The sequence below is a fragment of the Geotrypetes seraphini genome, chromosome 10 (genome assembly GCF_902459505.1).
Source record: "Geotrypetes seraphini chromosome 10, aGeoSer1.1, whole genome shotgun sequence".
Lineage (NCBI taxonomy): Eukaryota > Metazoa > Chordata > Amphibia > Gymnophiona > Dermophiidae > Geotrypetes > Geotrypetes seraphini.
Window position 1 is genome coordinate 126,130,335 of NC_047093.1, and position 13,788 is coordinate 126,144,122.

A 13,788-nucleotide genomic window follows, 5' to 3' on the forward strand; every position below is an offset into this window, starting at 1 on the left:
TCTTCAGAGCTAAACACTACATTCCAGCCTTACTTTCTTAAGCTGGAGGGGGCCTAACAAGTCACTTAATCCCCAAATGCCCCAGGTACGTTAGATAGAATGTGACCCCACCAGGATAAATAAGGAAAAATGTTTTGAGTACCTGACTGTAAACCATTTAGGTTAAGGTATATAAATAGTAAAATAAATAGGTTTCTGAACTCTGTTACAAGCCTGTGTTGTATTTACTCTCATCCCTTTCAGGGCACCTGATGGACAGTATACCTCTATCTTGGAGTAAAATTAGAAACCTCAGTAATTCCAATTTTTTTAGTAGCGATCAGAGGAACTTAAGTAACAATACCGTCAGTGCTGGCTTCTTGCTTTGTCACAGATGTAGTACTTGGCAAAGCAAAATGTCTAGTAGATTCCCGAGTTGATAAAGAAGTTTCTGTTGTGTTTTCTTTAAGATCTGCCAATCCTGGTGGAGCTGTTGGATTTGAAGTACTTTGGGGAAATGCTGAAGAAATCGTATTCTTTTCTTTAATTCTAGAAGCTCCCTTGGTGATGTCAGTAAATGCAAAACTTGTTGCTGAGCCAGTGAAAGTACTAGTTATTCCTGATGTGATGACGTAATCAGAGGATAAAGAAGTTGAACTGTTTTTATTGTAACCTTTATCAAGAGGGTCATTCGTCTTTTTTGGTATATTTGTCACATAAGTAGATATTTCTGTATTATTTGTGAAGAAAGTTGATGTTTGTTGGGACATCACAGTTGTCTGTAATGACTTTGGTTCTTTGGTAGATTTTTGTGTAGAAATATCTTTGTCTAACTGACTCCATGAAGAAATCAAAGTTGTAGATGTAGGTTCTTCAATGTTTTCTGTACTGATCATTCTCTGACTTCTGCTGCTCATAGAGTTCAGCACAGATGTTGCTTGTGAACCTTCTGAAGAAGCAAAGCTATAAGGAGACGTTTGAGATTCTGTGGAAGAGTCTTTAATGTTTGTGGTTGATGCTAGTCCTGTTGTACCCTTAGCAGAACTAAATAAAATCTCACTGGTTGGACCACTGGAAGAATGCAAAGGTATTGTTGTGGACTCTTGTACTCTGTCGATACTAGTATTTGAAGTCACATCATTCAAAGTTGAAACTTTAGGCATGCTTGTTGTATGAACATCTCTCTTCAGGAGGCTGGTGGTTGATCTTGCTGTGGAGTTCAAAGAGATGTCAACTCTTTCCTTTGTAACTTGAGGTTCTGTCGTGATTCTGCCTATATTGAAACGTTCAGCTAAAGTAGGAGACTTTGAACTGATTTTCTCTGATGTGCTGAGCTGCTTTGTTGTAGGGTTCAGAGTAGAGGAGACTTCTTGACTTGTTTTCCAGTTAGCAGAAGTACCCAGTGAACGTACTTCTGCTGAAAGGGGTTTTAATGTTTGATTCCCCTCTGAAAATAAATCTTGTGGTGGTGTAACCGTACTGAAGGATGTAGTAAATTTATTAGGCTGGGGGGACAAAGGGGCTTTGCTAAAACGCTCTTTTGGCAAAAGTGTTTCAGCTATACCTTCAGTTCCAATTGTTGAACTTTCTGTTGTGGAAGGCTCAGGAGGAGGAATTGTGTTATCCTCTGAAAAGTCCATTCCGCTGCCATCTTCATCTGGTTTTACATCTTTACTGGAAGTACTTTTCTCTGGTAGGGATGGGGAGATTGTTGTGGCTAGTGAAAGAAGAAAGATAAAAGATCTAATTTCATCTTGCACAGTTCTCTTTTTTCTAAATCTGTTTCTAATCAATAGTATTAAAATGATAAAGTTAGTCATGTAATTATGTAGGTATACATCTCAAACATATACGGGCGCCTAGATAGTGGGGAACAGTGACCTCAAGTGCCCACAGTTGTTTGACTTAGAAGAAGTCTTGTCAATCCAACCATTTCATGAGCTATCACAGGTCTCATGTAACCCCCTATTCTCACATCAGTATTAATTTATATAAATCATTGTTAATAAAAGTAACCCTATAAATTGGTTATTTCTTTTTAATTAAATCCTTGGTACTGAAATTAATAGGAGTAAATATAGCCTGCAATGGATCTGGAGTGCGCAGACTTAAGGGTCCAAATATAAACCGAGATCCCCATTTTTGGGCCCCAAAATCTCTGTTTGTATTCAAGTGTATACAGTATATGTAACTTGCTTGTTTACTCTTTCCAAAAATGCTAAGACTAGAGGGCATGTGATGAAACTACTAATTAGTAGATTTAAAACAAACCAGAGAAAATATTCCTTCACTCAACGGGTAACTAAACTCTAGAATTCATTGCCAGAGTTTTTAAAAGGTTTGGATAATTTCCTAAAAGAGAAGTCCATAAGCCATTGGATATGCTGAAGTTATATTCTCCAACAAGAGAGTTGCGATCGGAACATGCTATGAGACTAGCCCTGGATAGGGCATGTACCATCTCTCATGCAAGAGTTGGGATATCGATGTTCTCTGTTGCCAGTGTGAAATTCTGGAATGCCTTGAATAGGCAATTATGTCTTCGTAAGCCAAGAGATGTTTTAAAGAAACTGACAACATATTTGTTTGTCTCAGCATTTAGACAACTACATTAAGGGAGCTAGACTGACCTATGACGCCTTTAGAAAAGCCAAAAAAACTGCCTTATTCGACAGAAATATCACCTAAAAAATATCTACACCAAACACTAAATCAAATTCTATTATTTCAAATATGTCCACTCCTCCGTATAAGTCTGAAATTTTTTTAACAATTTTTAACAATCTGTATATTGTAATTCGCTGTTTTTTTAAGATTCTGCATATTGTAATTCTCTGACTATCCAGCTCTCTTCAATGTGAACCGCCTAGAAGTCTCACGACTATGGCGGTATAGAAGAATAAAGTTATTATTATTATTCTGTTTGTAATAATAAATGAAGTGTTAGATGTTTCTACTTTGTATGTTGCTTGTACACTGCTTTAGTTTAAAGCATTATATACATTTTTTTTAAAAATTAAGATGATTTGGGGAAATCCACTACTTATTCCTAGGAAATGCAGCATAAAATCAGTTTTTCTCCTTGGGATCCTGCCAGGTACTTATGATCCGGGTTGGCCACTGAGGGAAAAAGGATACTGGACTCGATGGACCTTCGGTTTGTCCCAGTATGGAAACTCTTACATTCTTAAGGAACCCATAAGACCCCATGAATTAAATGAAGAATCCTGTAAACAATGGAAATTAAACAAAATATGGAAGGGACATATTTAAGAAGGTAAAGAGTACAATCATCTGAGCTTCCCAAACATGTTTTGTGAATGCTCTTTTTTTTATTTTCAGCAATGCATCGGTTTTCAGTTGGGTGCACAGTTATGGAATAGGGCAGAAATGAGCAACCACAGCTCTTGAAGGCCATGATCCAGTCGATTATTCGAGATTGCAACAATGAATATGAATGAGATTAATTTGCATGTGCTGCTTCCATTATACTGCATACAAATAGATATCATGCAGTCATTGTGGACATCTTAAAAACCCAATTTGACTGTGGCTCTCAAGGGCCATGGTTGCCCACCCTTGGAATAGGGGCCAGTTAAATGCATAACAGAATTAACTAATTGGCAAATAATTAGTCATAATTACAAACAATTGGTGTTAGCTAATTTGCTAAGTTGTAGTTGTACAGGTAACAGATTTACACCCCTATTGCATAAATTCTCTTGCTGGGGAAAAAAAGGGGTCATTAACGTGGGAGGGGCAAGGGTGTTCTGACTATTCTTGTATGCACCCAAAAATCTTATACACGAATACAGGATGTCTGGTGCAGTGCAGTACTTGTAGACAAGTCAATGAAGCCGGCCGCGCAATGCGCAGCGGCGGCGATGAAAAGGGTGAACAGAATGCTAGGAATGATTAAGAAGGGGATCACAAACAGATCGAAGAAGGTTATCATGCCGCTGTACCGGGCCACAGTATGCCCCCACCTGGAATACTGCATCCAACACTGGTCACCGTACATGAAAAAGGACATAGTACTACTCAAAAGGGTCCAGAGAAGAGTGACAAAAATGGTTAAGGGACTGGAGGAGTTGCCGTATAATGAGAGACTAGAGAAACTGGGCCTCTTCTCCTTTGAAAAGAGGAGACTGAGAGAGGACAGGATCCAAATAGTCAAGATATTGAAGGGAATTGACTTAATAGAGAAAGAGAGATTGTTCACCCTCTCCTAGGTGGAGAGAACAAGAGGGCACTCGCTAAAGTTAAAAGGGAAGAGATTCCGTACAAACGAAAGGAAGTTCTTCTTCTCCCAGAGAGTGGTAGAAATCTAGAACATTCTTCCAGAGGTTGTTATAGGGGAAAAGACCCTTCAGGGATTCAAGACAAGGTTAGACAAGTTCCTGCTGAACCAGAATATACGCAGGTAAGGCTTGACTCAATTAGGTCTTTGACCTAAGGGCTGCCGCATGAACGGACTGCTGAGCATGATGTACCATTGGTCTGACCCAGCAGCGTCAATTCTTATGTTCTAACTGCTGCATAGAGACACTACCATTTACACCAACCATAGACATGGCATAAGTGGTTGTGCCTAAGGATTGGCACATAACTACGGACTTATGCTAGTATTCTGTAACGGGTTTAGCAAATAACTCTGCCATTATAGAATATTAACTTATTACCTAGTTAATATTAACCTTAACCTTTAGCGACCTACATAGAACTTCCCCCTATATCAGTGGTTCCCAACTGTCCTAGGAGACCCCCAGCCAGTTGGGTTTTCAAGATATCCCTAATGAATATGCATGAGAGAGATTTGCATATGGAAGTGACAGGTATGCAAATCTCTCTCATTCATATTCATTAGGGATATCTTAAAAACCTGACTGGCTGGGGGTCCCCTAAGACAGGGTTGGGAACCACTGCCCTTTATGATCTGCCAAAGAATTAATTCAGTGCCTCAGAGAGTGATAACCTTTCTGTGGGAATTTTCTTTATTAAAACTAGCATTTTTGACCCCTACTTCTAGGTTTTTGCTTGCATCTCAAGATTATCAATTTCCACTCTCTCAAATGTTTCATACCTTTATGGTTCTCCTTTGGAAGCTTCTTTCTCTTTAAGTTATCGTCCTCTTGCTTCTTGGACTTACGTCTCAAAGTCGATTTGCTCCTTCTCTGAGATGTTTCAGAGGATGATGACGACCGGGATTTTTTATGAAACTCATTTTCTGAAGTTTCTGCAGGTGAGATCAATGTTAGCAAACCTGGCAATCCAGTTCTAATATACAGCTAAGGTGAGTAAACACTATACAATCATCTAATCTAATCTAACCGTTGGTTTCTATACCGGGTCATCTCCCAGTGGAGCTCAACTCGATTCACTTATAATTAAGACTAGAATACATAGCAGAAAACATAGGAGAAGGAAGAACTAATGAAAAACTAAAGTACAGAAGAAAAGCAGAAGAAAAATAATTATAATATTATAATCTCATTGAGACTGTATTTAAACCATTTAAAAATTACGAGAACAAAGTTTTCAGGAATTTACGAAATAATTGCAGCTGGCCTAAAAGCCTAAAGGAGTCAGGAAGTTCATTCCAGATCTCTACAAACTTGAAAACAAAAGATTGACTGAGCTTCCCAGCAAATTTTAATTCCCTTAAAGCAGTGGTCTCCAACTCAAACCCTATACAGGGCCACATTTTGGATTTGTAGGTACTTGGAGGGCCTCAGAAAAAAGATTTAATGTCTTATGAAAGAAATGACAATTTTGCATGAGGTAAAACTCTTTATAGTTTATAAATCTTTCCTTTTGGCTAAGTCTTAATAATAATATTGTCATTTATAGCCAAAGAGACATATGATCAAGAAACTGTTATCATTCCATTGTGACATCACTGATGAGGCTGGCTCTTATTGGTGGAATGAGGCATTATGACATCACAATCTCAGCTCTGCTTCCCAAAGACAAACAGGATGTCATGGTTATACTTTAGCCAGTGGTCTCCAACTCAAAGCCTTTGCAGGGCCACATTCTTGTTTTGTAGGTCCTTGGAGGGCCACAGAAAAAAATAGTTAATGTCTTATTAAAGAAATGACAATTTTATAAATCTTTTCTTTTGGCTAAGTCTTAATAATAATTGTAATTTATAGCTAAAGAGACATATGATCAAGAAACTGTTTTATTTTACTTTTGTGATTATGATAAACATACCGAGGGCCTCAAAATAGTACCTGGCGGGCCGCATTTGGCCCCCGGGCAGCGAGTTTGAGATCACTGCCTTAAAGGAAGGGAAGGCTAACTTATATCTTTGTGTGTTTCTCAAATGGCAAAGTCTAAGGGGATTCCAACATAAGGGGACAAAAGGATCAAACATTGACTACAAGGTGAAATACAGTGGGCAATAACTTCTATAGAAGTGCTAATGGAGACTAAAGCATTAGATTCTACTACTAATACTACTATTGATTATTAATTATTTTGATAGTGCTACCAGAGTCACAAAGAATAAGAAAACAGTCCCTGCTTGAAAGAGCTTACAATCTAAACAAGCAAGATGTCATGGATACAGTTAAGGGGAACAGTTAATCAGCGGGCTGGGTTGGAGGGCAGAGGAATAAGGTTAAGGATTGAAAGCTATATCAAAAAGGTGGGCTTTCAGTCTACTTTTAAACAAGGGAAGGGGCTTGACACAAACTACTACTATTTATCATTTCTATAGTGCTGAAAGGTGTACACAGCACTGTACATTTAACGTTCAATAAACGGTACCTGCTCAAAAGAGCTTACAATCTAATTTGGACAGACAGATAGGGCATTTCAAGGTTGGGGAGTTTCTGGCAGAAGGAACAATACAACGGGTATAGGAATCTGACAGTGAATGGGATTTAAGAGTTGAAAGCAGCTTCAAAAAAGTAAGCTTTTAGCCTGGATCTGAACACTGCCAGAGTCAGAGCATGATGTATTGATTCTGGCAGCTTGTTCCAGGCATACAGCACGGCAAGAAAGAAGGGATGGAGTCTGGGGTTGGTGCTGGAGAAGGGTACCTGATGAATGGAGTACACGGGAAGGAGCATAAGGAGAGATAAGCAAGGAGAAATATTGAGGGACTACAGAGTGAATGCACTTACCGTATATACTCGCATATAAACTGACCCAAATATAAACCGAGGCAACTTTTATTCCCTCAAAAAAGGAGGAAAAAAGGTTGACTCAAATTTAAACTGGGGGGGGGGGGGTTAATATTCAAGTACAGTGCCTTACCTTGCACTGTCCTGCCAGGCTCTGCACTCTGTTCCCCCTTCCTCCTTACTCTGCCAGGCTCTGCATTCAACCCCCTCACTCACTCCCTCCCCTGCCAGGCTCTGCACCCAGTGCCCCTCCCTCCCTACTCTGTCAATTTCTGTACCCTGTCTCCCTCCCTTCTGATGCCTTATAGGCCTCCACTAAGCCTGCCATAAGTCCTGGTGGTTCAGCATTGACCTGGGACAGCAGGGATCCCTCCTGACTCCTGTCCCAGCCGATTCTATGATTTTTTACCTCCCTCCTGCCTCCCCCACATGCCTTTAAAATCCCTGGTGGTCCAGCAGTGAACTGCGGCAGGAGTGACCTTCCTTCACTCCTGCCTTTGCAGTCAATCAGCTAGCGGCTCTGCATGGGCAGAAGCGAAGAACATCGCTCCTGCCGCAGTTCACCGCTGGACCACCAGGGATAATAGAGGTATGCGGAGGGGGGGGGGGGCGGGAGGGAGGTAAAAAGTCTTAGAATTAGCAGGGACAGAGGCGGCAGGGATCCCTGCTGTCCTGGCCCACCACTGGACCATTAGGGATTTAAAAGGTACACTGTGGAGGGGGAGAGAGGTAAATGTTAGTAGAGTCAGCCAGGACATGAGATGGAATGGATTCTTCCTATCCCGGCCCACTGCTGGACCACCAGGTCTCATGGCAGGCCCAGCAGAGGCCTGCAACAGGTTCGGGAGGGGGGGAGGGGGCAGGTCAGCACTGATCCACATATAAACCAAGACCCCCATTTTTAGGATATTTTTTGGCCCAAAAATCTTGGTTTATATTCGAGTATATACAGTGCATGTCAGTAAGAAGAGTTTGAACAGTATTCAGAAGCAGATGAGGAGCCAATGAAGTGTCTTGAGGAGAGGAGTAATTGTGGGTGTGGTGGCTCTCATGGAATGAGTCATGCAGCAGTATTTTGAATGGATTGAAGGGGAGAGAGATGAATGAGCGGAAGACTTGAGAGATGTACTTTGCAGTAGTCTAAGTGAGAGGTGATGAAAGCATGGATAAGCATTTTGGTAGTGTGCTCGGAGAGGAGAGGTTGGATTTTGGTAATATTATCGAGGAAGAAGCAACAGGGTTTAGCAGTTTGTTGGATCTGAGTGGAGAAGGAGAGAGAGGAGTCAAGATTGCGAGCAGACATGACAGGGAGGAGGAGAGTGTTAACCACAGAAATAGAGACAGTGGGAGGGGGGATGTAGGCGTAGGTTGTAAAAGAGAAGGTAAACTGAAAATAGACAAGCTGATTCCTCTATCTTTACTTATCTACTAAAATTTGTGGCAAACCCATCATTTTGTATCAAAATTCCCCCACCCCTCAGTACCTCTTATCTCCTCTGAGCTTTCTGCTTTCTTTGCTTTTTTTCTGTTTGGAGTTTTAGGAGAACGTTTCGTTGTCACTTTGACATCTGATGATGTGGAGGACTGGGGTGAGGTAGATGAGGGGCCCCGAATAGGGTCTAGAAGGAAACAAAATCCGCTGTTCTAATATAAGCTCAGTATTCAGTAATGCCATGTTCATTTTAAAACTAGCAGCAAGTGTGCATCAGCAATAATGTTTTAGAGGAAACATAGCAAAATGATTCATCTAGTCTTTCAGAAAACATCTCTTTCAAGTTTAGATTTTGAACATTCACATTTTTAAGTCGAGACTATGGAGTTCATGAACTATGTCTACTCATTTCAGCAAATAACCATTAGAACTGCTAGAAATTCTTCTGATATTTTTGTTCTGGAATGTTCTATGTTTGTATGACACACAAATTGATAAGATGCTGATCTAGATTTAGAAACATAGATGAGCTACGCTTCATAGATGAGCTATGCTTCATAGATGAGCTACGAATCAGAGAATCTCCATAGACTTGGTAGATTCCCTACTGAACAATTTACTTGCTTGGAGAATTTCAAAGTCAGACACTGAAGCATGCTACTTCTTGAAAGTCAGTAGTGAATGATCAGCAAAAATAATCTAATGTCATGACCAAAGGTAGAACACACAATGGGGCTTTTATGAGGGGCCGCTGAAACATTCTCAGCCCGCCCAAGAAGAGAATGACGTAGAGCCATGAAACTTGCAAGTTATTCCACACTTTTCATTTCAATGAGGCAAATGAATCTAGCACATGGACACAAGTATAGGGAAACCAAGCCATTGTGACATCACCAACGAGGTTGGCTCTTAGGCATTGGTGGAATGAGGCATTATGACATCACAATACGAGGGGCCACTGAAAAGTTCTCAGCCCAACCAAGAAGAGAATGACGTGGAGCCATGAAACTTACAAGTTATTCCACACTTTTCTTGACACTTTTTGTTTTATTTCATATCGTTGAAATGAAAAGTGTCAAGAAAAAGTGTGGAATAACTTGTAAGTTTCATGGCTCCTCATCATTCTCCTCCTGATTGGGCTGAGAACGTTTCAGTGGCCCCTCATAGTGTTATTTTGTAATCATCACTTTGAATAGTGCTGTAAACTAAATTTCCCCACTGATCCACAGAACCAGTGTAACAGTAGGAGGACAAGCTTCTCCATAATGCCTGGTTTGAGGTTCTGCCACCATGGTGCAGGATATTTTGCCACTGTGAACCCCTGATCTCCTACCAGCAGGGTCAGTATGTCCCACCCAGCAAGCTGGTCACTGTCACTCATTTTTTGCTGCCACTTCCTCCCAGCAGCCATCTTGTATCTGCTGGATTTATATTTAAAATCCAGCCTGTTTGGCTTCTTTCCCAGACCTTGTGTTTTGGATTGCTTGATGTATTCTGTGTTCCTCATCCTGATTCTAATTTGTGTAAATCTCCTTTGTCTAGTATCAGCCCCCCTGCTGGGATCTGGGCTCTATACTGAGCCTTCTCAGTGAATGCATTTCTGCTCTTACTCCTAGCCTTCTTTCCACATCCTCCCACTAGCTACAACTACATCCTAGGCTCTAGGGTTTGAGCACCTAAGACTTGGCGGCTTGTATCATGAGAGAAATCAACCTGAGAAAAAGGTGGCTGCTTAAGTTGAAGACCACACTCGGTCATTCCCAGGCCCAGGGTGCTGTATGCACTGCTGCTGCCATGTTTAAAAAAGGCTTAGATAATTACCTAAAAGAGAAGTCCATAGGCCAGGGGTAGGGAACTCCGGTCCTCAAGAGCCATATTCCAGTCGGGTTTTCAGGATTCCCCAATGAATATGCATTGAAAGCAGTGCATGCAAATAGATCTCATGCATATTCATTGGGGAAATCCTGAAAACCCGACTGGAATACGGCTCTCGAGGACCAGAATTCCCTACCCCTGCCATAGGCCATTATTGAGATGGCTTGGGGAAGTCCACTGCTTATTCCTATGATATGCAGCATAAAAATCTGTTTTACTATTTGGGATCTAGCTAGGTACTTGGGATCTGAGTTGGCCACTGTTGGTTACGGGATACTGGGCTTGATGGGCCTTCGGTCTGTCCCAGTATGCTCTTATTTTCTTTAAATGCTAATTATTTAAATAAGGGGAGTAATGATCTAATCAACTCAGTTCTAGCACATCATAGAAACAGAAAATGGGCAGATAAAGATCTATCTGGTCTACCCATCCATATCAACCTCTATCCCTTCCTCTCCCTTGACCTGTGGTAAAAGAGCAATGTGTTCTCCATAACTTATCAGATTTCGTCCTCTTTGATAACAAGGATGCTTCTTAATACCAAATTGTGAAAGTGCTTTATGTGATGTTCATAACGTCTAGTGGAAACTGAGCACAAACGTTTGGTCTTCACTCCCAGTGCTTACGTGCTATCAACAAGACAGATTTTCAGTATAGGCATATGAGAGTTTTGCATACAATGGACTTGTAAACCTTTCTCATACATATTCATTAAAACCTGACCTGCCAGCAGCTCGAGGACTTTTCTAGAACCTCTCCCCTCCCCCCCCCCCCCCCCCCACTAAATCTTAACATAAAGACCAACTACTTTGGGATTCATAACCACAGTTAACTTATAGGAAGAAATAATGAATTCCCGTTTGTGTAGCACTTCTCATGCTTTGGGGAAAAATCATACCTTGTGTTGTGTCCGTCGGATATATTCCTGCTCTTGGTTTCATCTTTGGAGATTTAGGTGAACGTTTCTTTGGTGTCCTACTGCTTTGGGATGGCAGTGGCAATACCAGTGGGGTGGATTGTGAAGATAATGGATTTTGTGAAGGATCTAGAGTGAAGCAAGACATTCTGCTTAACTATCAGTCTATATTCATCAGTACTTCCTAAGCCTAAATCAGGGGTACACATGTTAGTTCTTTGAGGGACAAAAGCAGGGTTATTTGTCAAGATTATCAAAACTTGTTATTTGACATGTTTGAGGGAACAAATGTAAGCTAATGTTTTTCATTGTGGTTCTCCTAAAAATCAGACTAATTTAAGACACACAAAGTCAAAGTTATCAGATACTAAGATACGATTATAGAGTAGCTAGTTCTTAATAAGGGTGATAAGGAGGGGGGAAGGTGATATATCGCTAAGAAACCACATCCTAAACCAGCTTACTAAGAACATAGCTAGGGAACCTGGAAAGGCAGGGGAGGAATTCAAAAGACTAGATCCAAAGGGAAACAGAGAGTCCCAGAGGAGGAGAAGGAAGAACCCTCATCCTGTATTTATGAGCCATCTATTATACTGTTTGAAGCTTGCATGGAGTAAGATAGGCATTTCTTTTGTGTTTGTAAGAAATAAAGATTTTATTTTGTTTGGGAACCAAACTCAGTTGACTTTTATTGTGTAGAGTCCACTTTTATAATGTAAAGAGCCCAGAAACCTCAAATGCATGCAGACACTCTCAAAGAGGACTGCTGACAGGTGGTGTTTTTAGAAATCCACAAGGAGATGCCGCTCACTGCGGATGAATATTTGAAGAGATGTGCTGGTGCCCCCACCAAGAGGTATCCAGGGGGCAGGGAGGAGAATAGGGGGGTATGTCGCACAGCGCAGCAATGCCGGGCACCTCCTTTTCTCTCTACGCCGCTGGTTCTACATCTTTATCAGTGTAGTATCTGGCATGGATAAGCATGGGTGGGTAAGAGTTTCAGTGTAAACTGGAGAACTGATATAGAAGAATGTTTTGAATAAATCATAATCCTGCATGATTAAACCCAATTGATGGCCCAGTGGATCAGACCTCTTGGCATACGTCATGAGCTGCACTCTAAATATAATTTCTTTCTGTATTTTAATTATTAAAATGCCTATGTCTTTGCTGATTAATCAGTACCCTATACAATACCTACCTTCTGTTGCACCATCTTCATTTATCCTCTTCTTCCTTGGTGTCTTAGGTGAGCGCTTAATTGTAATTTTGCTGCCTGGTGGTTTTGGTGAAAATGAGGGGGTTGGTGATAGGTCGGTGAAAGGTTCTATAATTAAATTAAACGTATTGTTTTAATTAGAATTCTACAACCAATAATCCGACAATCATTTTCTGAGGATTATTAACTTCAAAGTTGACACCTTCTTTCCTGGTCCCTGAATACATTCTCTCTCTTAATAATGCATTCTTGGTTCTCATTCTTTCGTTTAGAAAAAATTCAGTACCACAGAAGGTATAATGAGGCAACCAAAGAAATGCAAAGAGTTGCTTTGGGTCTAAACGCTAAGAATCACTTCTTACTGGTCTGGAAATATGAAGAGTAAGTATGGCCTATCTGAGATAATTCAGATACTTGGCTTCCATGAAATATAAATTGCCTTTGTGTATGACATAAGAACATTTTATTTATTTTTCTATACTGTTCTCCCCAGGGAGCTCAGAACAGTTGAAATGAATTTATTCAGGTACTCAAGCATTTTCCCTGTCTGCCCTGGTGGGCTCACAATTTATCTAATGTACCTGGGGCGATTAAGTGACTTAGCCAGGGTCACAAGGAGCAGCATGGATTTGAACCCACAACCTCAGGGTGCTGAGGCTGGAGCTTTAACCACTGTGCCACATTCTCCCTAACATAACATAACCTAAGAATTGCCAATACTGTGACAGACCAAAGGTCTATCAAGTCCAGTATTAATAATTCTGTATATTCCAGTCAGTGCCAATTTGTCTCTCTCTCTCTCTCTCTCTCTCTCTCATATAGAATCGGGGCCCAATATGTATACCTTCTGTTGTGTCGTCGTCATAAATCACTTTTCTTATTCTTTTCTTTGGTGTCCAAGGTGGAGGTGACCTTGGAATATTGCTGCCATGAGTAGGTGGTGGTGATAATACAGAGGGATATACCAAGGGCAATAGACCATCTTCAGGTTCTAGAGCAAATCAAAATTCCTGGAGTTAGAGCATTAAACAGGTCAGCCTCAGTTTTGTTAAATAATGAGCAGAAATTATTAGGACAAAGGCAGTCTTGCTAACTGCAGTTCTTTCTCAACTGATAAAAGGTATGGGAAACTTTTCATACGCTGACAGGGTTGGAAATGCTGGGGCTATTCTCCCTGGAAAAGCGGAGACTTAGAGGAGACATGATAGAAATCTTCAAAATCCTGAAGGGCATA

General features: G+C 40.8%; 1 protein-coding gene across 6 annotated transcripts in view; it reads right to left on the minus strand.

Annotated features, from left to right (window-relative positions):
• Nucleotides 1-13,788, minus strand: part of PRG4 (proteoglycan 4) — a 55,798-nt gene that overhangs the window by 23,438 nt on the left and 18,572 nt on the right. For 5 of the 6 annotated variants that reach the window (XM_033961295.1, XM_033961298.1, XM_033961296.1 and 2 more), the window contains 6 exons: nucleotides 13,399-13,545; nucleotides 12,537-12,662; nucleotides 11,318-11,464; nucleotides 8,597-8,731; nucleotides 5,063-5,215; nucleotides 344-1,696 (listed from right to left, as the gene is read on the minus strand). In XM_033961295.1, the coding sequence (XP_033817186.1) occupies nucleotides 344-1,696; nucleotides 5,063-5,215; nucleotides 8,597-8,731; nucleotides 11,318-11,464; nucleotides 12,537-12,662; nucleotides 13,399-13,545 (2,061 nt within the window). The remainder of the gene's footprint in view (nucleotides 1-343; nucleotides 1,697-5,062; nucleotides 5,216-8,596; nucleotides 8,732-11,317; nucleotides 11,465-12,536; nucleotides 12,663-13,398; nucleotides 13,546-13,788) is intronic. The other variant, XM_033961299.1, reaches the window with a different exon arrangement.